This window comes from Strix uralensis, chromosome 22 (assembly GCF_047716275.1).
Source record: "Strix uralensis isolate ZFMK-TIS-50842 chromosome 22, bStrUra1, whole genome shotgun sequence".
Classification (NCBI taxonomy): domain Eukaryota; kingdom Metazoa; phylum Chordata; class Aves; order Strigiformes; family Strigidae; genus Strix; species Strix uralensis.
The window spans coordinates 8,260,810-8,283,022 of NC_133993.1; the positions used below are offsets into that span (position 1 = coordinate 8,260,810).

The 22,213-nt window shown below is 49.2% G+C and overlaps 2 protein-coding genes across 6 annotated transcripts; one reads left to right on the forward strand and one right to left on the reverse strand.

Annotated features, from left to right (window-relative positions):
- The first annotated feature begins 2,048 nt into the window (after positions 1-2,048).
- On the forward strand, positions 2,049-8,051 carry LOC141953368 (E3 ubiquitin-protein ligase RNF113A-like). Its single transcript, XM_074891907.1, has 10 exons — positions 2,049-2,158; positions 2,488-2,564; positions 2,674-2,778; positions 4,216-4,323; positions 4,597-4,706; positions 4,905-5,011; positions 5,564-5,653; positions 6,539-6,632; positions 7,295-7,401; positions 7,905-8,051. The coding sequence occupies exons 1-10, from the start codon at positions 2,059-2,061 to the stop codon at positions 7,991-7,993; spliced, it is 987 nt and encodes a 328-aa protein (XP_074748008.1). The 5' UTR covers positions 2,049-2,058; the 3' UTR covers positions 7,994-8,051.
- A 1,828-nt stretch (positions 8,052-9,879) lies between these two features.
- STRADA (STE20 related adaptor alpha) lies at positions 9,880-21,983 on the reverse strand. 5 transcript variants are annotated; one of them, XM_074891903.1, is made up of 13 exons: positions 21,960-21,983; positions 21,690-21,750; positions 20,350-20,407; positions 19,596-19,624; positions 15,891-15,993; positions 15,249-15,370; positions 15,011-15,119; positions 14,770-14,893; positions 13,750-13,921; positions 13,012-13,116; positions 12,630-12,871; positions 11,902-11,944; positions 9,880-11,288 (listed from the first exon to the last, which is right to left on the reverse strand). In XM_074891903.1, exons 2-13 carry the CDS (start codon positions 21,699-21,701, stop codon positions 11,136-11,138), a joined length of 1,272 nt encoding a protein of 423 aa, XP_074748004.1. In that variant the 5' UTR covers positions 21,702-21,750; positions 21,960-21,983; the 3' UTR covers positions 9,880-11,135. The 5 variants fall into 5 exon arrangements, with proteins under 5 accessions (XP_074748004.1, XP_074748002.1, XP_074748003.1 ...); XM_074891901.1 differs by having other exon boundaries at positions 21,666-21,750; positions 21,960-21,967; XM_074891902.1 differs by having other exon boundaries at positions 21,931-21,960.
- Positions 21,984-22,213: the final 230 nt, after the last annotated feature.

Consider the following 22,213-nt stretch of genomic DNA (forward strand, 5'->3'; position numbering starts at 1 on the left):
GCCAAAGGAAGCCGGGATGGCTGTGAGCTGGCAGAAAGGCAGAGGGACCCTGTGGCTCTGAGGACTTCGCCTTAACCTCCCAAACCCCTCCAGTGGGGGATAAATGGAGGCAAGATATGTGATGGAGTGGTGGGAAGAGCTTTAATAGTGATGATGCAGGAACAAATATTCTTGTTTGGGCTCCTCAGCCCAGTGTGGTACCACTGGAAAGAGCCGAATGCCGGCTGGAGATGGCCCCAAGTCTGAGCCCAGCGGCAGAAGCAGGTGATCTTTGTGTGCAGAGTTTCTCTGTAATTCCCTGTACAAAAAATTCAATTAAGGAATTTATGGCGGTGTTTACTGGACAAGGAGACAGCGGTGATACGATTTATCACCTCTGTCACTCTGCATTGCCCAAATAGCATCTGTGATGAAAAGGCTTGCTGCCACCGAGAGCAAATAAAGGAGGAATTTGACTCGATAGTAAAATTAGCTGTTGCCGAGCAGATCCAAACCCATCGACGGGGATGGTCATATGTATCACACGGCAGGAGACTGGCAGGGCTGCAAAAGCCAGTGTCCATCTGGGCACGGGGGAGAGCGGAAGAGCATCCAAGGCATCACCATGCTGCCCCAAAAGACGGGCAGGTGTGCAGGAGGCCTGCAGCGAGCCCGTGTGCTGCCCTGCGCTCTGGGCATAAACGCACTGGCAATGGGTCCCGTCTTCAGGCTTGACCTGCCCCCCTTTCACACAATCACAGAATCACAGAATCATCCAGGTTGGAAAAGACCCTGAAGCTCCTCCAGTCCAACCATGAACCTCACCCTGACCGTTCCCAACTCCACCAGATCCCTCAGCGCTGGGTCAACCCGACTCTTCAACCCCTCCAGGGATGGGGACTCCCCCCCTGCCCTGGGCAGCCCATTCCAACGCCCAACAACCCCTTCTGCAAAGAAATCCTTCCTAAGAGCCAGTCTGACCCTGCCCTGGCGCAGCTTGAGGCCATTCCCTCTTGTCCTGGTGCTGGTTCCTTGGCTCAAGAGACTCATCCCCCCTCTCTGCACCCTCCTTTCAGGTAGCTGTAGAGGGCCATGAGGTCTCCCCTCAGCTCCTCTTCTCCAGACTAAACCCCCCCAGTTCCTTCAGCTGCTCCCCATCAGACCTGTGCTCCAGACTTTTCCCACAGCATCACCCCGCGGGGATGGGGTCTGGAGGAGGAGGAGAGGGCTGGGGGCTCATCCTGGCACCCGCTGCAGGGGATGCAGGGTGGGTGCAGAGCTGTGGCCTGAGCCCACATCCCGTGGGAGCTCCCCTGGCACCACGAGTCCTTCCCGCAGCCGCTCTGCCTGCCTCGAGAAACGCTGCAGGGCCCCTCCTCGCACGTGCGCAGGCACACACACAAAACCACATGCACGCTCTCGTGCTCATGCGCTCACATGTGTGCACGCACATCACATGCGTGTGCGTGCACACGGACACACACGCGTGTCGAGGCACCCGCGCACACGCTCAGGCCCGCAGACAGGGCTGTGGGCGATGCGCGGCGGCACAGCCCGTGCAGGGGTTGGGGTCCCCCGGCCTGCGCCCACCTCCGGGTGGTCCCGGGTGAGGGGGGTGCTGGGGCTCCGCTCCTTTTCCCGTTGCTATGGCGACGTGGAAGGCCCCAGCAGCCCGCCAGGCCTGGAGGAGATGGAGGGGGGACGGGGAGGGGGAGGGGGACGAGGGGCCGCGGCCCTCGCCCTTCACTGTATCCACCCCGCTGCCGGGCTCAGAGGCCGGGGGCAGGAGCCGGGGTGCCAGAGGGGTCGGCCCGGGGCGTCGGGGGTGCCGAGGGGAGCGGCCCAGGGGTGTCCCGGGGCGGGGCTTCAGCCGCCCGGGCCCCCCCGCCCCAGCTCAGGCCCCCCCACCGTTCCCTCCCCCGCCGGCAGGGGGCGCCCTCCCCGGGGCCGCCGCTCGCCTCGGGGCCCAGCCCCTCCTCTCGGGGCGCCCGGTCCTCCTCGCCCGCAGGGGGCGCTGCGCTGCGCGGGGGCTCCCGCGGCGCCGCTCCAGCCGCGGGCGATAGTGGTCGGCGGCGCAAGATGGCGGACGAGGGCGCTGTGTGCAGCTTCGTTTTCAAGAAGCGGGGCCTGGCGGCGGGCAGGGGCCGGCGCAAGCGGCCCAGCAGCGACCAGGAGCAGGGTGAGGGCTGGCGGGGGCTCGCGGAGGACCCCGGGTAGGGCGCGGGAGCCGGGCCGTTACGATACCCCTGGGAGGCGAAGGAGGGCCCGGTGCCACCCCGGAGCGCTGCCCCCACACGGAGGGGCCTCGCTGCCCTCCCCAGCCGTAGCGATGTCCGTGTGGAGGAGGGGGTGGAGGGCTCTTCCCCGGTCGTGTCACCGCTCTCGGGGGTTCCGCCGGCCTCCCGCGGCCGTCCCCGGCCCGCAGAGGGGGGAGGCTGCCGGCACAACCTGCACTTGGGCCGAGGCCGTGCCCCCGGGCGCACCTTTACCCTGGGCTTTCCCCCTCAGAGAGCAGCGGCGAGGAGGGCAGCACGGTGGTGCGGAAGGAGCGGCGGCGGGAGACCCCCAACCCCATGATCCAGAAGGTAAGGGAGCCACAGCAGGGCACTGCTCCATCCGAGGGGCATCGGCAGTGGCCTAGACGCGGTGTCGGAGCCTTCCATCCTTCGTACCTGCCAACTTTTTGCCCCTCAGACCAGGAGATGCACGAAGGAGAGACCCGCGTACGCGCTGAGCAGCAGTGACGATGAGGATCCATCAAAGGACATCAGAGTCACTTACAAATCAACAAGGTCGGCGGTAAGGCCTGGGCAGGAATGGTTCTGGGGTGTGAGGGTGGGTGGGGACTGGCAGATCCCACACCTGATAGAGGGAATTTGCCTCTGCGAATGTGGGGTCAGCCATTCCTTCACTTTTATCTATAGATGCACCTCCCTGTCCCTTCCCTTCTAATAGACAAGCACCTTGTGCTAGGTTTATTCTTGTGATACCCTCTGCATCCTCAGGAGGCCACCTAAGGTTGGCGTTTCCCTCCTAGAGGTGGAATTAAAACCCCAGTATGCCACTGGACTTGCCCAACATCACACAAGATTTTCAGGAGAGGGAGCACTTGGATCAGGTTTGCCTTACTGTTGGGTTCGTGTTTCTGGTTTTAGACCATCTTTCTTCACAAAGAATTCAAGATGATTTAGAAGGTGCTCCCATCTTTATCCTTGTGATTAGTGATGGAGTAGGAGCTGCAGAGCGAGGTCATTGTTTTCTTGGGACTGATGGGTGGGGTGTCCTGTTAACATCTGGAGTGGGGAGAAATCAGCTGTGAAGGTTTGGGCACAGCTCAAATTGCTCTTCCCACTAGATTTTTCTCTTAACTTTCCACTTGATCCAGTGAAGTTTTGCCCATTAGTATGAGCCTGGGCAGGATATAAGTAGGATTAAAAGCAGGTATCAACACATGTTCCTCTTCAGACCTATTTCCTTGTTGTCTATGTCTCTGTATAAAATGGGAGTAATGCCTAACTGTCCTCAGTCAGAGCTGCAGGGTCAGACCGAGGTCTCCCCAGCACATTAGAGATTGATACGAATATAACCTCATGCTGTAATTATTCACCACTTTGCCTGCTGCCGAGGGGGGCAGCAGCCCTCCTTGCTGGAGGAGAATGGGAAGGGAACAGGAAGAGATGACAGCTTTGGGGCTCCAAAAGCTTTTGGCACCTAAGTTGGATTTGGTTTTAATTAAGGCTGGCTGTAATTATTCTTTGGTTTCTGTGCAGCTGTTCCTGAAGATCTGATAAAACCTAGGAATAGGTGTCTGTTCAGACCATTAAAGAGGAATCTAAACCAGATCATTGTATTAAAACTGAATGTAAGCCACCCACAGCTGGGTTAAAAGTTCAGACATAACATCCTGCGTGTAGGCGGGATGGTCTCATGATTAAAGTGTTGGACATGGGAGACCTGAGTTCAGCTTCCAGCTGAGCATGAAGGAATAAAGTAAGGACAAGTGTTTCCTGGCTCTGCAGGCTAAAACTTGGCAGCAGTGGGTAATCAGCACTCTGGCCTCTGCCAGCACCATGGGGGGTTCTCCCTGGCAGATGCTAAGGGACAGTAGAAACCGGTGGAGGGTAAAGGAGGCCATGTCCAGTACTTGTTCTGTGACCAACTCTTCAGGTAGCCAAGGAGCTCTCTGTCTTGTACCAGTTTTTTTCTTCACTGTTGTCACAAGTTCTTGCTTTTCAGAAACCTGTTGGCCCGGAAGACATGGGAGCCACAGCAGTGTATGAACTGGACACGGAGAAGGAGAAAGATGCCCAGGCCATCTTCGAGCGCAGCCAGAAAATCCAGGAGGTGAGTCAGCCTTGCTCTGTAAGTGCTCTGTAGCAGGAGTACATGTGCTTTACTCATCCTTTTCTGAATACCAAGAAGAGTTTGACTCTTCCTCACTGGAAATTTGAGAAGTCAAGAATGTAACACTGCAAACAGGGGGATTTTCTGGCTTTATTGACATCTTGGTATTAAGGAAGGCAGGGCTGGGGAGGAAGACTGGTGTCAGAGTGGTGAAAGCTAATGGTGTCATGAAGCTTTCCTGATCCTTAATCACCTTTCTTTTTGCTTTCCCAGGAACTGAGAGGAAAGGAAGATGATAAAATTTACCGTGGTATTAACAACTACCAAAAGTATGTGAAGCCCAAGGACACATCGATGGGAAATGCTTCTTCAGGAATGGTCAGGTAGGTTGGGATGAGCCTTAGAGGACTGGGACCACAGAAGAGCTCAAGCACCATCCCCAAAGGCACCTGCTTGGGGCTTGAACTTTGCTGCCAGCTTCCTCCTCTCTAATGAGTCTGGTGTCTGGTTCTGACCAGGCCCCCAGGGGCCTTCTCCCCTGCAGCTGCACAGCCGGCCTGAGCCTTCTCCCACCCTTTCAGAAAAGGACCCATCCGCGCTCCGGAGCACTTGCGGGCCACGGTGCGATGGGACTACCAGCCCGACATCTGCAAGGACTACAAAGAAACTGGGTTCTGCGGCTTTGGAGGTGAGTGGATCTCTCCTGCAGCTGAACACATGTTGTGCCAGATCTGCAAAGGGATCCAGCGCAGCTCGTGGTCCTGAGTTTGTGGCGCTGAGATGTGCACTTACTGATTTACAGGCACTTGTTTGCAGAGCTGGTGTGTGAGGCTGTTGCAAAGTTGGTTTTTTTTAACGTTCCTGTCATTTGTGTCGGCCCTCCTGAAAGCTGGTGGCCTCTCATCAGTGGTTGTAAGAGTCCTGGGAGGGACCCCCATTCCCACAGGTATTCTGGCCCTGGGGGCCACGTGAGGGATGGGATTTCTGTTCCTCACCCCACGTCCTGTGTGTGTAAATGCTGGAGCTGTTGCTGTGGCACACAGAGCACGATCCTCACACTCATCAGCCCTGAGGGGGATCCTGCACCCAGAGCTCAGCGCTGTCCTGGAGCACGGGCGGACCGGAAGCAATCGGGTTTCAGCTTCTGCTGGGCAAAGCTCAGGCTGACCTGAATGAGGCGTCCTGTTAACGCTAACCTGCACAGCCTAGCTGTTAATTCCTCTTTCTCTGTACTCCTCAGACAGCTGCAAATTCCTCCACGACCGCTCGGACTACAAACACGGCTGGCAGATCGAACGGGAACTGGATGAAGGCCGGTACGGAGTCAATGGTACGGCACCACCCCTCTGCTCTCCCTCTCCCTAAGCTACGGGTGGATGAGGCTACCAGGTCCTGCCTTTACTTTGCCCTAAAGTGAACGTGACTTAAGGATATTGGATAACCAAGAATGAAATGGGTCCTTTGCTGTCTCAAACTGCATGGGCCATGGGTTGAATTAATATTAGACAGAAAGGACTCTTTATTCCAAAGCTGTGGAACTCCCTGCTGCAGGATAACCTCAGTGCCAGTAACCACTGACAGTGCTGAGCAAATCTGCTGCTTTCAGGTAACCACTGACTGCCACCAGAGAGAATAAATTCCTCTGGCTCCGTTAAAGGGTATCACTGCTGTTGTGTGGGTCCCAGCAGCCAGCTGTGTGGAGCTGGGGGAGATGGGACCATCTGCCCCCCAGGTGCCCAGGAGGTGGGATGTTTTCATGCTGTGTCACATCATTATTTCTCGCTCGCAGTGTCTGTAGCTGCAGCCTCGGGCTCCTGAGTGTTGCTCGCAAACCGCTGTGCAGTTGGGGGAAGATGGTGTTCTCTGTTCAGTTGGAGCCAAAGAGTTTGCTGGCAGCTGGTTTGGAAGGAAATCTTAAAAAATAGGCGGAGGCTGGAGGATATGTCTCTTTATAGCAGTGAGTGGGTGAGGTAGAAAAGAATTTGCTCTTGTGAGATGAGCAACGAACACGCTGGCTCATTAGACCTAATTATATCTCAGTCCCACATGTGTTATTGGCATCAGCAACACCCAGGTGCCAGAGCTCTATTGTTTCCAGCAGAGATTTAATCCCACCTGCTGTGCTTTCTCCATATTTAATATTTCATGCCCCACGCATGGGCTGGTCTGGCTGCCTCTGCTCTTGCTCCAGTCTGGTTAACTTTCTCTTCTGCAGATGAGGAAAACTATGAGGTGAGCAGCGATGAGGAGGATATGCCTTTCAAATGCTTCATCTGCAGAAGTTCCTTCAAGAACCCCGTGGTCACCAAGTAAGTGGCTGTTCTGGCACAAGGAGCCAAGCGTCTGCTGTCACTCCAGTTCACTAGTTCATTCACTGTCGAGGCAAACACAAACGCTGCCCACAGGCTGGTGGGTGAAACCTGCTCCTGCTTCTTGTCTGCTGCGGCTTTCTGGTGGGTGGGGGAATCCTCTGATAACTGGGGAGCCTCTCAGCTGCATCCGGAGCATCTCCTTGGCAGGGATCTCAAGCCTTTGTCATCCAGACACCTTTTAGATTTCCACAGATGCTGCCTCGTGACATCATCTTTCCCCTTAACTTTGAGATTTTGTTTTCATCCCTGCATCCCTCCTGGACGCTAAGCGGCACGCGGCATTGTGTGAGCAGAGAAACGGAAGGATGGGGAAGCCAAGAGCTTGGCAAGGATGAGGAGGCAGCGGGGGGGCAGTGGGGGCATCACGCATGTCTGGGTCTCTGCCACCCTGGCTGTGTGCTGGGTACCTGGTGTCTGGAAGAGCTCGCTGATGGCTCTGTGCCATCACCCCACAGCAGTGAAGCAAAGCTGAAACACTCGTGGGGACAACGATGCAGAGGAAGCTCTGCATGCAGCTCACTTTTGCATCCCCCCGGGCTGACTCCTGGGCACAGTGGTTGTATCTGGTGACTTGCAGTGGCATCTGTGTCTCCGTACAGGTGTAGGCACTACTTCTGTGAGAGTTGTGCCCTCCAACACTATCGCAAATCCCAGCGCTGCTACGTCTGTGACAAGCAAACCAATGGAGTCTTCAACCCAGCGAAAGGTAACGGCACCGGTGGGAGTGAGGGCTTGCAGGGGCCACGTCTGGAGCAGCACAGGCACCAGCTCCAGCAGTATCCTCCTGTGTCGGGCCTGGCCCAAAGCTGGAGCTCAGAGCTCTTGGCTGCCGGCAGAGCTCCCAGTAGTGCCAGGAGATGGTAAATCACAGCCTGGGTGGCTCTGTGGGTCCAAAGGGAGCATCTGTGCCTGCCAGGTGGGGAACTCGGGGAGCGTGACTGAGGTGAGGGTGGGGGGATGTGCCACGGCAGCGGAGGCAGCAGCTTGCCTGATGCTGTAGTTGGCAGCTCCGTCCCACACTGATAGAGTCCGTGACTGTAACATCTGATCCCTGGACTCGGCCAGCGGTGGTAGCTCCTCGCTGAGCCCTTGCATCAGCGAGTGATTTCTGGTTCTTCGGAGATGGGTTGTGTGCGACCTGGACACCTGGCTTTGGTGCGGGACGGCCCCTGCACCCAGAGTCTCATTCTGCCTTTTCCTGTTTTTCAGAGCTCATGGCAAAATTGGAAAAACACAAAGGGGAGGAAGAGGAGGAGGAAGAGCAGCAGCATTCAGACCATGGAGGGGATCCACAATAGCAGAGCACCCTGTTTTTTGTATCTAGCTGAATAAAGCTTTCATGGAGGGGAAAAAAAAATGCTCCCAGCAGTTACCTTGGGGCCAGCAGCTGTAGGCAAGTGCGTGTGTATTGAACAAGGTGTCCTGACTGTGCCAGACTCCTCGTGTGCTGCTCTGTGGAGGCACAAGGTGGAACAGGTAAGGTCAGACTCCAGAGTATGGCTGCCTGCTCCCCCCTGCTGCCCGCAGGACCCCCGCAGTGCGCCAGGGAGGGCTCTGCCTTCAGTTAGTTCCGAACTTTTTTTTTTTTTGAGCCAAGGTGCTGCTGTTTCACTAACTCTGCACTGATCCTGCTTGCTTCCTGCTGCTGTGCAAGCATAAAACTGTCTCTAAGTTAATTTAAGGCCATGATCTTTGAGCATGTAGCGAGCTGAAAGCGTGGAAAGGGATGAGAAATGTATTAGCTTGTGTTAAGTTCATTCTTCACCCTATAAAATGCTCCCTCGGGGGAAAGCAGGCTAGAGCGCTGCAGTTAAGTGTGATTTATCATAGCTCACTGGATCCTCTCCTGTTCCTAGGAGAATTCAGGAGAGGCTTAGAGTGTCAGTGGGCAACAGTTATGGACTCATCCCTCTTCAGGGAGGAAACCCCTCTCCTCCAAATGCCCCAGCTGCAGCATGTTACTCGCTCTGTCCCAAGGGTTTATGCTCTGAGGACATGGTGCTTTTTCTTGCTGAGTGCCAGCAATTGAGTCCCTGTCCAGGCCTGGGGGAGAAGCCCTGGCATGCTGGAAGGAAGGTCCTGCCCATGGGTTGGGGCAATCCCAAGCACAAATCCAGGCTGGGTGAGGAGTGGATGGAGAGCAGCCCCAAGGAGAAGGACTTGGGGGTGTTGGTGGATGGAAAAATGACATGAGCCAGCAATGTGCGCTCGCACCCTGGAAAGCCACTGTGTGCTGCATCCAGAGCAGTGTGGGCAGCAGGGCGAGGGGGGGATTCTCCCCCTCTGCTCCGCTCTCAGGAGACCCCCCTGCAGTGCTGGGTCCAGCTCTGGGGGCACCAACATCAGAAGGACACGGACCTGCTCAAGCGGGGCCAGAGGACGCCATGAAGATGCTCGGGGGGCTGGAGGACCCCCCTGTGAGGACAGGCTGAGAGAGTTGGGGGGGGTTCAGCTGGAGAAGAGAAGGCTCCGGGGAGACCTTAGAGCAGCCTCCCAGGACTTAAAGGGGCTACAGGAAAGTGGGGAGGGACTCTTGATTGGGGGCTAGGGATAGGACAAGGGGTAATGGTTTTAAACTGACAGAGGGGAGATTTAGATGAGATCTAAGGAAGAAATTCTTCCCTCTGAGGGGAGTGAGGCCCTGGCACAGGTTGCCCAGAGAAGCTGTGGCTGCCCCCTCCCTGGAAGGGTTCAAGGCCAAGTTGGACGGGGCTTTGGGCAACCTGGGCTAGTGGAAGGTCTCCCTGCCCAGGGCAGGGGGTGGGAACTGGATGGGCATTAAGGTCCCTTCCAACCCAAACGAGAGGGATAAGGATTTTCATAAGCTGCAGACTTTGTAACAAGCTCAGAAATTAAGATCTACTTATGATAATAAATCAGGAACCAGACCTGATCCTAGAGAGGAGGAAGTGGGCCTGGCCTATTTCTTGTAGCCCTGCATTCCACTGACACTTCCAGAAAAGAGCAAGAGCAGTGGTTTGCAGCTTCCTGCTGTAGTTGAAAGTGCTTCTGAAACAGGAAGGCAGTTACAGTGAAGAGTGCTGCAGGCCTCCGGGGTACGCTCCAACACCCCACCGGGGTGCAAGCAGCAGCCTTTTAAGTAAAGAACAGAGAGAACAGGCACAGCCAGGCTGTGGCATCAGTTGTGATCCGCTCCATCATCCTGCGGCAACAGCAGACTTAAACCAACAACTTCAGAAATATTTTATTTGTTTTGGCAAAAAACTAGAGTAACAAACTTTATGTGGGTTCAAGTACAGTTTATAAACACAAGAAGGACCTGTTGCCAGCACCACTACTCCCATCAACCACACCTACAGGACTGGAGTCTCAGTGCTTTGTTAAAGAGTAGAAAGACATCCAGCACCCGTGGTCCTTGGAAGGGTCAAACTAAAAGCCTTAAGGACACCTCCAAAAAAGAGAGACCATGGAATGGGGGAGAGCTGCCAGAGCAGCGTCACACGGCCGGGAGTCAAGGGGAGCCACGCAGGAAGCTTTTACCTGTCGTTGTGAGGGAAGACAGAACAGCAACGGTAAAGGAAGATAATTCTGTACATGATGTTCAAAGGGGAGTCGTGAGCAAGAGGATTTAGCACAAAAGTAAATTTTTCCTCCATGCCAGGGTAAGTCACTGAGAACAAGCTGGTGTGAGTGGTGCACACGGTGAAACCAGCCCAGGTGACAGGAGGCTCACCTCCCTGTGCTGTGGGGTAAAAGCTGGTACAGTGCAGGGGTGTATGGTGGCTTTGGGGACCCAGGCCACCACCGAGGAGAGGTGGGAACGCCCTGTCTGACCTGGAGCTGAGTGCTCAGTGTCAAGGGAGAGGAAAGAAGTCTCCTCCAAGCTCTCTCCAGAACTGGAAGAGAAGCAGCCAGCGCTGCAGAGGAATGCCCGATGGCAGCAGCTTATCTTCATCTCCCATCACAAAGCAGTGACTAAATTCAAGAACATAATCCCTTTCTATCCCCCCCGCCCCTCAAAACTTATCCTGTGACAACACTAACAATCTGACTAGCTCTAAGAGAATGCCCAAAACTGATTGCTGCCTGCCTCCCCTTCACTCTAAGGCACCCTTAAAGAGACAGAACCAAAGAGGGTAGGGACATGCAGCCGTCAACTGTGATACAAGGAAGCCAGTGATTTTTAGAAAAACATAAATAGAGACTAAACAGACTCATTCAACCCATTTGAGTGATCTACCAGTGCTCAGCTGCAAGGCCTGGGGCTCTGGGCATTCCACAGCTCCTCGGGGTTGATCCTTTTCCAGCTCAGGTCTGTCCGTTTGTTTCCAGGGTACTTCTGAAGTAAACAGGCAGCTGAAGTTCCTTCCCAAGGACCTGTAAACTCTTGTATGTGTAACATTCATCACCTTTTATGAACAGGACCAATAAGTTACAATGTCCAGAAAGCTCCTCCAGAACTAGCTATAGTCCGTTTTTCTAGAATTCCCAGTCATCCACATCCAGCTGCTCCAGGTTTGACACCAGCCCAAAAATGCCACTGGGATCCTGGGGCCGCGTTCCTTCAAAATTGGTGATCGGGGTGACGGGGCGCAGAAGTTCAGGGAGTGCTTCAGAAGCACGGCGCTTGATCTGCACAAAAGGAGAGAACGCGGCTGCTGAAAGGCTCCCCCACACCTGCACATCACAGTCGAGCAGCAACAACATGTGGTTACAGGCAGAAAGGAAGAACATGGTATCACAGCCAGACGCGCGGGCCTTTCGCGCTGCATCTTGTAACAAGATGCTTTGTGTGCTTTGTGTGCAGCGCTGGGGTCCTGATGCTCCCTCTCAAACCCTCAGCTCGGAGCAAGCCAGACAAATCATTTCAGGGCCAGGAGATTCTCTGCGCCTTCCCAAGCCAGGGCAGGAGCTCACCAACACCTCAGTCTGGTCCCAGGAAGGACCAGGTTAGGACTGACTTGCCCCAGTACCCCACAATCTGTGGGTGAAAACACCTCTGGCATACAGGACCCACAGCTTTAGATCCTCTGTTTAGATAAGAAAGAGAACAGCCCCTCCACCTCCCAGGAGAACGTGAGGATCACCAAGATGCACTACAATTAGTCACCAAACTAACTTAATCCTTTCAGATCACAGAAAATTTGGCACCTCGACATTCCCACCCTCAGGTTCAGTGACACAGCCAGACAACAACTACAGAAAAGCCACTGTCCTTTATCTGCAGATTAAACGAGTTCCTTACCTGCTTGAAAAAGGGATGATTAAGCAGAGTGCCTGCGCTTGGCCTGTAGAAGGGAGTTAGAATGAAGTAAGCACGCAAGAAAATGCATCAGTGTTTTAAGGTTAGGTAGTGGTGGTGAAAGAAAAGACGAGGGTCCATCCTGCCTCTCTCATTTCTCAGCAACGGGATACCTCCCTTTTGTAACCAGTAACACTGGTTATTATGTTCACATGATGTTTTATGTGAGCAGTTCAAACTCATTCTACGCAAGCTGCTCACCCCAACATTTGGTCAAGGGAAAGTTTCTGAACAGTGTGGTATGCTAGAGAAGTTTTTCATGGCTAGATACAATCTTACACTACAGAGGAAAATACAGTTCTTGATCACTCCCCATCGTTATTCTCTGCTGGCTGAACAGCAGACATTCACAGTGATGGGAAGTGGGTAAACATAGTCTCACAGGGGCCAAAAATTCAAATTGTTCAGTTGATTTTCCTGACGTGTAGCACCACTCTACCCCCCAAAGACAGCTGCAAAGTAATTCTTCAGGCTTTCTTACAGGAAGTGCTCAAAGCGTTAACACTGTTCTTGTTTCACGTGCTTGGACTGCTCCTCGCAATATATGGAGCACATCCTCACTCCACTACACTCTTGGAAAGAAAACTTCAAACAACCTCTGCTGGCTCTCACGGTTTAATCAGCCCTAGAATGGTGTAGGTCTGTGCAGAGCAGCTTTCACCTGGCTTTACCTGAAATCGGGGTTCCTCTGGAGACACTGCTCTACAAAGTTATGGAAGTAGGTGGAGAAGGTCCGAAGATAAGGGTGCAGGGCTGGCTCTCCGTTGGCCGCTCTCACGTTGCCAATAGCCATGGTCTCCACCATCCCATAGTTAGCACTTGAACGGGAGGTCTTCATAGTCAACTCATCAGCAGGAATTGTGGTGGTGTCCAGCAGGCAGGGAACGGTTCCATTCAGCTTTTCCAAAAGCATCTGGAAGAGAAGGGGCATAAGCAACATCACACACAGTAAGACCAGACAGTTAAGATTTCCCACTCAGACATGGCACCCGTCGGTCTCACATCCCACGTCCCAGGATGAAGGATGAGAAGGGAACAGCTTTTAAACGTTACCTGAGTAGAAGGCATGTCTTTAAATGGTACATGTCCATTTGCCAGCTCGCAGGCTGTTATCCCTACACTGTAAATGTCAGATTTTGCATCGTAACCCTGGAGATTCTAGATGAAAAGGAAAAGATAAATTAGCCTTGTGGACTTGCATGTTATGGAATGTGGGCAATGCCCAGAAGTCAATGTGCAGAAGAGCAAACCCAAATGATTAGAGCAGAAATAGTGCAACCCACATACAGGCTGGTTACTGTGGTGGTGATTTGTTAGTTAAAACATGCAGTTAAGGGCAACGTTTATTTAACTGAAATCAGCTAGCTGGTAGGGATGTCAGCTACCTTAGGGTAACAGGCATCTAATGTAATGCTTCCCTAATGGGAGAATCTGTAGAGGTACCTACAAGAAAACTATTTAGTCAAATAGATCAGATCAAATTCTACCCATTCGTCCTGTGTCCACCCCAACCTCCCTCCCAGCTTCTCCCCTTCCTTTTCCTTGCATTCGCACACCTTCCTCTGGAGGGAAAGGAAAGGCAATGTTGTAACGTGGGGTCCTCAGCAATTGCCCCTTTTGACAGGAATACAGGTTTCCCCTTGCTAGGGGTCACTCGTGTTAAGGTAAAAAGGATAGAAAAAAAGAATAGAGAACATCACAAGAAAAAGTAACCCTGTGCCATAAGAACTCAGAAAATTATACAGAGTTACCATATAACACTAAAAAACTAGTAGGTTTTTCTAAACACACCTGCTGCAAGACTTCAGGACTGAGCCAAGGCAGGACTTTGATGCTGTATTTGGGAAAGTCATGAACAACTTTGAGACGCTGCCCATGGTTGATCATACTTAGATTACTTCGCAGGCCAGAGAGGTACACCTTCCCATCTACGGAGATCAGGATATGGCTGGCTTTAACACTCCTGAAAGAAGAAGTAAAACCAGTCAGGTTCTCTGGCCTCAAAGGAGTTATGTTCCTTACAGCTTGCCCAGGAAGACGTAGTGCAGAAGGGCACTGCAAAGGATTTATGGCAGGCACAGGTAACCTGAATTTCTTTTACAGTACATACAATAAAAATAGTAACCACTAATAACTTCCAGCAACTGACATTTACTCTCGCAACAGAGGGATGTATCAGAGAGGAGGAAAAATATACTAAAGGGTAGAGACAGTGAGTTAGAAAGAGATTAAGAGAAGTTGTAGTACTAAAGAGAAATTCATCCTCAGCGAGCACCTACAGGAAGGATAAAAGCCTACTTTACTGGACAGCTGAATGCGCAGGGCAGTGCTTGTTCAGCCTCCTAACAACCATCCCAAACGCTGTGCAAAAACGCTTCTACAAACACTGACGGGACTCTGTTCACTCATTTTGCAGGTTCCCGAAAAGGTTATGGACCCAGGACCTTCAACAGCAACAGGGAAATCCCCCCCCACCACTGTCAGTCTCAGTTTGGAGACTGTCAGTCGTATCTGAACAGAGCTGTAACTAGTCAGCCTGTCACCATGAGCTGCAGCTGTGATTTTAGATACACAGAGGTCTTTGGGATGAGTTTGTTCCACAGTGACACTTTCACACAGTTTAGTAAGATCAATGATATAATTTCCCATGAATTAACTGACTTGCTCTACGAGCAAAGTAATACAAAACTTGATAATGTGTCCTGTATTTCTTGAACTATCCCCTCTGCTCTAATGATGACAGTATTTCTGAGAACTTCCCATAGAAGGAAAATTGATCAGGGTTTTTTTTTTTTATTTTTTCTTAAATACCTATGTACATAGCCCATATGGTGGATGTAGTCGAGTGCTTTCAATACGCCTTGGAGGATATATGCAATAGCCAGTTCACTCATCCCATCCATAAAATGGGTACAGATTAAATCTTTTGCAGAACCTAAAAAGAAACAAAACACCTCTTAATTGATCAGAAAAAAACCCAAGGATATTTCACCTCTTGAATTTCATTTCACAGAACATCATGGTCAGACAAAGGTATTCCCTCTCCACCTACCATAGGCCATGAAAGATGTCACTACCCATAGCTCATTGTCAGCTATAAAAGTTGCTTTGTATGGCACGATGTTAGGGTGGTTGAAGAGCTTGGAAACATGAAGTTCTCCCTAAAATGAAAAAAGATATTTTGATTCAATTTAGTAAATGCAGAAATACAAATGCAGTATTGATAAGCACTGCTCTTCCTGTCTGTGCTCTCCTAAGCTTGCATTATGGTATTAGTGGATTCGTGTTACCTGCAAGAATGTGACCATTTCATTTGTGCAGGCCTCCAAGTTCACTCTTCTGACTGTGACATACTCTCCCGTGGGTTTATACCTGGCCAGGTTCACAACCATCAAGTCTTCAAAGCCCCTGCCTGAAAGAAAAGACATTAAAGCTTCAGCAATACTTCTGGAACCACACACTCCTGGAGAACTCCTCCAGTCCTTGACCCTTAAATAATCTTTACACTCATTTACTGAAACTATTTTTGGCCTTGTGAAAAAGAGTAATCATTCCATCAGACACCACCTTCCTTGGCATGTATCCCATCGAGAGAAATCCTCCCAGCCAGCAATATCATACTGTCTTTCAAGTTCAGAACTGAAGAAGAAATAAAATGATTAGGCCACAGCCCCACCAAGGACAGGGGCAGATTTCAGGCTGCTTCTGCTGACTCTGTACTTCCCACTCAGTACCATTAACCCCCCCGCATGCCTCTTTCAGTTGAAAGCCTTTAGGATTGGCATCTCATTTTTTACTAAAGTTATTTTAAAATCAAAGAGAACAGGCATCTGATGTCAAAAATAAATAATCAGGAAGAGGCCAACAAATTTGTAGAAGTTATTTTCTTTGCAAAGCAGACTTCTGATCCTCCAGCCCACTCATAGGATTACCTATGATAGTGAGCAACTCATAACAGCTGCTGTCCGGTAGGAAGCTGCTCATGGTGTCCCTTTTAGGGGAAGAAGCTATCGACTCGGAGCTCGCCTCATTTGTCTGGGGGGGGGGGAAAAAGAAAAGAAGTTAGATCAAAAGAAATAAAGACCACTTACTGGAACAATCAGCTGCTCGTATTATCATACACCTCAAAATAGTAAGACAGTACTGAATATAGAAGAGAGAATTTAATTGCTGTTAAAATAATTTTAAGTAGTTATTTATCAAATGAAATCCAGGAGATGCCTCATTTCAGAAGATCCAGACATCTGTGTTTCAAAACATGTAACTGTAACAGGTAGGTTCTTAATTGCTGTAAGCTAGAATTTCTTTAGGAATATTTGGATAAAGCCAATTATTATTCCCCAGGACAGCTTAAGCACTGCTTTATAGTAACTACCTTTCTCCCATTAATTACAAACTCTGTGCCACCATCCTGTTGCTTGAGCAGAAGGCCATCAAAGGAAAGCTTGTTTACAGCCCTTCTCTGCACCATGGCAGTCAGCCTTTCTGTCTGATGCTGGGCCTTCAGGCTTTCAGCTGCTCATCTGTGATCAGACCGGCGCAGCTGAAGCTGCTTAGCTGAAGGGTAGAAGTGATGAACCAACTGAGCCCAAGATATGGAGATGAAAAGAGAAGCTCCAAATGAAAGCAAAAACTTAACTGCAAAGCATTAGTGCTTACAGAAAAAAAAAAGGAAAAAAAAAAAAAGGAAAAAAAACCCCACACCACACAGGGCAGCAGCACTCCCAAGCCTGTCAGCTTTTCTTCACTCCATCTGACATAAAGCTACCTGCTTTATTTACATACCCCTAGATTTTTCCAAGCAGAATTTTGCAGAAGACAAACTTCAATGTTCTTGCAAGTTCCGTTATACCTTCCAACTCCCTCAAAGTCACAGGAAGAGCATCCTAACGGGATCCAAATTTATCTGGTATCTAAGATCAGATTAGTTATCTCGAATTTCCAGCACATTAACTCCTCCTGACATTTGGAACTCCAGTTCATTTTTTCCACCTCATTCTTCATCAACTTCATCAAAGGGCAAATGCCCTTTATCAGACCTTTTCTCATGGTACATGAAGCAGAAAAAGGCTTGTGCATTTTCTGGAGTGACAGCAAATACTCTTTTTTTCCATCACTGAAAGATGGAAATAACACAGTGACAGCTAAAAAACAAGGAACTTGCTGTTCTACACTCAGTCCAGGGTAAATGTAGCGCGATGAGCACAGACATGAATTTGCCATAAATTACCTTTGTATCCCTAAGTACACTTTGGGACTAAGCTAATAGTCAGGCTTCCCAAATTCCACTGTTTCAACTGACTTTGAACAGCACACATTTCACCCCTCTCTGCCTACCTTTAAAACAGGTCTATTTTTTGGTTAAGGGAAAAGGCAAAACTTTAGACTTGTTAACAGGGCTATGGTATAATTTCAGCTCAAACAACTCTAGCACAGCAATGCTGTTCTGTTTCAGGATAGCTAACCCCTGAGATCTCAGCAGTCCCAAATCCCTTTTTTCTAGTCCTAGCACTGCACAGTGCCATCGCTTGGCTGAGAATAGGCAGCAACTTTCCATTCACCATTTCAAACTTCTGTTAAAGCCGCCTGTCAATTCCAATCTCAATTGTATCATTCATTTACTTCATCCAGCAATTTCACACAGTCCTGTCAACAGCAAGATTGCCAGGAGAGACACACAGGCAGATGGAAACCTCTGAAGCAGAAAGGCACCACCAAGGAAATGAAAGCAGGAGGCTCTGATAAGCAGCGTTATGGAGCAATGGCAGCTGGTGAGACACTGAGCAAGATGTAAGTGGTTTGCTTTATTAAAGTCCACTCCAGATATAGCATAAGCCAACAAAACAGATGCAAAAAAAAAAAAAAATCTTATTAATGGTGTAGGCTGTTTCAAGAGTAATGGAAAAATACTGTAAATTCCCTTTTTAAAAGTCTTCCAGTACATCAGAGGTCTTCACTCACCTCTCTTCGTTAGCAGTGACCAATAACTGAGAGTTAATGCAGAAGTAGCTCTACCAGAAATTTATCAACATCATACAAGAGGTTTTTTTTAAAAAAAAAAAAAAGTTAAACTGAAATGTCATTTATGAAATACTGCAAAAAAGCTCCTCAGTGGTTTCACACAGGACAACTTTTGGTGTATGGTCAAAAGCAAAAGCAGCTGCAAAATGAAGTCACATATGACTAGCTTTATGGCATGATATTCATTAAGAGCTAGCTTTCCGGCCTGTTGATCTGATTTTAATTTGAGATAGATTTAAGGAAATTAATCTTTGAAAGGCAACTACTGCCATAAGAAAATCAGTTATGTGATGCTAGCAAGGATTTGCATTTGCCAAATGACATTCATCTGAGTTAGGACGAGGGAATATTGTTTTTGTTCTGCTGCCTTCCCCTCCACCTCCTCAGTCCCTCACTCACTTTCAGCTTAAGCAACAAAAATTTTCCTCCCATCCCTCTCCCCAAATTATTTACCTTTTTCTATAGCCCTGCTGGAAAAAGTAAGCTTTTATTTAGATGTAAAAATCAAAATGAGAGTCAGCAATACCACTGCAAAAGTGTCCAAACCCCAAGTGAACACTTTAACAAAAACAAAGCAGATGCTCATCTCAATTTGCTTCCAGTCCAGCATATGCATAATGCTCAGCAATTTAAGAAAAGGTGTGAATTTACTTGACTTTATAGAAAACAATCCATATACATCTCATATTTTCAGCTTTAGTTGTGCCAGTAAATTACAGACACTGGCACAAAAATCAATTATAAGCAGCTTGAACTGACACAGCTATAATCAAATCACACTTAATTTGTGTTTGTAATTAGCTTAAACTAGAGCAACACCTGCACACAAAAAAATGTTTCAATATGGTGTGGGTAGGTGGGAAATCATTTAGACAAATATATTCTATCGTAAGTCGTGTTACTCTATGAGCATTGTTCATTATGAACCAGATATTGTGCAATCAGGGCCTGCAGAACAAAAAGCATCAAGGTAAAATTTTCAACTGCCACATCTGGCTGTATGTTTCTGAACAGACATTCCATGTTTGCTAGTGATTTTAGTTTTTAAGAGGCAAAGCTCTCTAAGCATGCACAGAATTGGCTCTGAAGACGACCAGACAACAGGAGGTAAAGTCACCTCAAACTGAAAATTACAATGTTTGGGTTTGATGTTGGAGCCTCTGTTGTGGCTGCTCTATGTAGAAGAGAAAGGAAATCAGAACCAATGTGTTCAGAAGGGAACACTGGTTTTGAATGGCCAACATAAAATTTTTTGGGCCTCATTTTCAGAAGTCCCATAAACTAACCTCTTCCTTTTATTCTAAACGAGTTACGGGAAATCAGCATCTCTGAAGAATCAGATCTAAATCATCTCAAAAGAGACACCCTTGGGGGGGCTGCAGGGACGACGACACAAATACAAATCCAAGAGATTAAGTTTAAAGTTTTGACTTGTCACGTATAGTTTGAAAACCACACACCAAAATCTCCACTCCAGGGTGAAACCTGTTTCCACACTTGTAGAGCTAAATATAGAGATGAGATATATAATTAAGATAAAAAGAAAAATCAAACTTCCACAAGGAATAATCTCCATGCAATGAACCACAGCACCACAGCCTGCAAAAGTCACTTACTTTTCTCCGAGAGTCACCCGGAGGCTGCTCTGGAGTAAAGAAATTAATTGTTCACCATGTTGTGTTCAACACATACCCATTAAAAATATAGCTGGAAAACTGAGTAAAAACCCTGCATGATACTTTTTGATACTAAATATATACAGTATTTTCCTTTAGACAAAGACATTTAATTTACACATAAAGTAGTAGCACTAAAAATAATCAAATTGTAGTACAAGTATGGGAATTAAAGAGATTCAAGCAGTGCTACTGCTCATATATTCAACATAAACGTGACTTTTTTTTATTATAGCTTTCCATCACTGAGCAGGAAGGAATTTTGCATCCTGGTCGGCAATTTTGTTCGTTATGTTCAGAGCAGAACAGAAATCAATCAGCAATCCTGCAGGCACACTGGGGAGCTATCATCAGTTTCCAAATCCATTTTTACTCAGAAAACTGTAGTTAACCTTCCCAACCCCGAATTTATCTTTTATGTAGGAAAAAAGTGGTTATGCTAAGAAATACAGAATGCAGGGTCTGAAAACAGTACCACCATCAACATGAAACCGACCTCCAAATAACCAGATTGCAAGATCTTGGACACTTCCATATTAACTTTATATGGTTAGCCACCTTGAATAGCCAGATCTGGTGCTACAACCAGATTTATTCATCTCTTTTACTGCTAAGATACGTATTTACAATCAAATTAACAGACCTTGCGGCTAAAACGTTTCTAACAATTTCATTTAATGAGAAGAAAACTTACCTCCAAACAGTTCGAACTCTCTTAAGCCCTCAACAATGAACTTTTCAGACACCCACCGCTGAAAGAAAAAAAAAAAAATTCCCCAGATAATTAGCTATTCCATCTAGAGACAAGTTTCTTTTCCCCCTCCCCCACAAAAAAAACATAAAAATCATAAAGCTTCGAGGATTCTGCTGTGGTCTGAAACATCAGAGTTACATCCTTACTTTGGGCAAGGATATTCTCTTCTTATGCCACTACAGTGGCATGCACCCAGCAACCACACAGGTGCTACTGCTTTTCCTGACCAGCATGCACTTGCAATAAAGTTAACATAATTTTAGATCATTCAAACAAGAATCTTTATACATGCACATACAGCAAAACTAATAAGCATGCTACAACTCCCTTATATAGGCAAATAAAAGTTGTTTGTTTGGGTGTAATAGGTGTAAAAAAAAAAAGCTTCAATTATTTACAATGAGTTGATTTCTTAAAGACCTTAAATATTTTGGCTATGTATTGACTGAATGCAAGATTAGAACATCAATATTTTAAAGCTGTTGTTCTCTTCCAGAATTCATGCTCAAAATTCACAGCAAGCATTAGGTTGTGCAGAGAAGTGTTTCTACCGCTCTATTCAACACTGTGATTCAAAGAAATATATATATATATGCACACATAACACAACAAAATATGCAATTTTAGGCTTGCAGATTGCGGATCACGAAGTTAGGATTAAATAATCACAAACACTCCCCACGTTAGAATTTGCCTACTCGGTAAAATAACTGAAAAAAACAGCTTATGTTGTTTAACGCAAGGGAAGCCAGTCCTAGAAAGCACCAACGCCTCTTTAGGTGACGATGACTCAAAACTCGTATATAACAATACCACTTTAAGGCACTAAAAGTGGTTTTCTCGCGTGAAACTTCCTCATTTAAAAACGCAGAATTAAACAAAGATGTTGTGTTTAGCTTTCCAAGGTAAGTTTAGAGAAAAAAACCCAAACAGAGGCTGTCGGTAGCATCGCACAGGTGAGGCAGTAACTTCTTGAAGGAATCAACATTACCGCACTTTTTCTTAATTGCGATGCCTATTACAAACCCCTTTGCACCGCACGCAAAGGAGATACAGGTGTGCAAGCAATACATACATCAGCGCAGGGTTTTTTCAGCTTGCACATCGATACCCTGCCCTATAATTAGCACGTTTTAACGTGACTTTAAGGTGCTTTCCAGGAGGCCGGCCCCGCCGCAGCTCCTCTGCACAAGCGCAAGGCAGGTTCTACCGACACGCGGCCGTCTGAGGGAAGCTGGAAGGTGTTCAACACTCACCCTAATCCGTTCGGGTTTACTTACAAGAAAAGACATGGACTCCGCGTTTGTGTTACCACACGCAGCTCGAGAAAGGACGGGCAACCTGCAGGCACAAAGGCGGGTCACCCCCTCACGCCTCAACGCCGGCACCGCTCGCCCGCCCTCGCCCACCCGGGGCCCGGGAGGGCCCCACTGGAGCGCGGCCGGCCGACAAGCACCGCCCGGGGCCCGCAGCGGCCCCCCCAGGGCAGTGGCACCCCCCCGCCTCCCCCAGGCCCCTCACCCGCTCCTCAGGCTGCGGCCGTCGCTTACCGGCAGGAGACGCTGCGCGTGTGACGCCAGCACGCCGCCACGTGACGCGGGGTCGCGGCGCGTGCGTGACGTCGCCTCAGCGGCGCGGGAAGCAGCCGGCGCCATGTTGGGCCCCTCAGCAGAGCGGCCGAGGCTTCGTCCCCGGGGGCTGCCCAGCAGCTCCGCGGGCACGGGGCAACACGTCCCGCCCGCCCTCGGTGCGGCTGCAGTGCCTTAAACCGGAGGGTCAGAGCCCCCATCTCCACCCTCCCTGG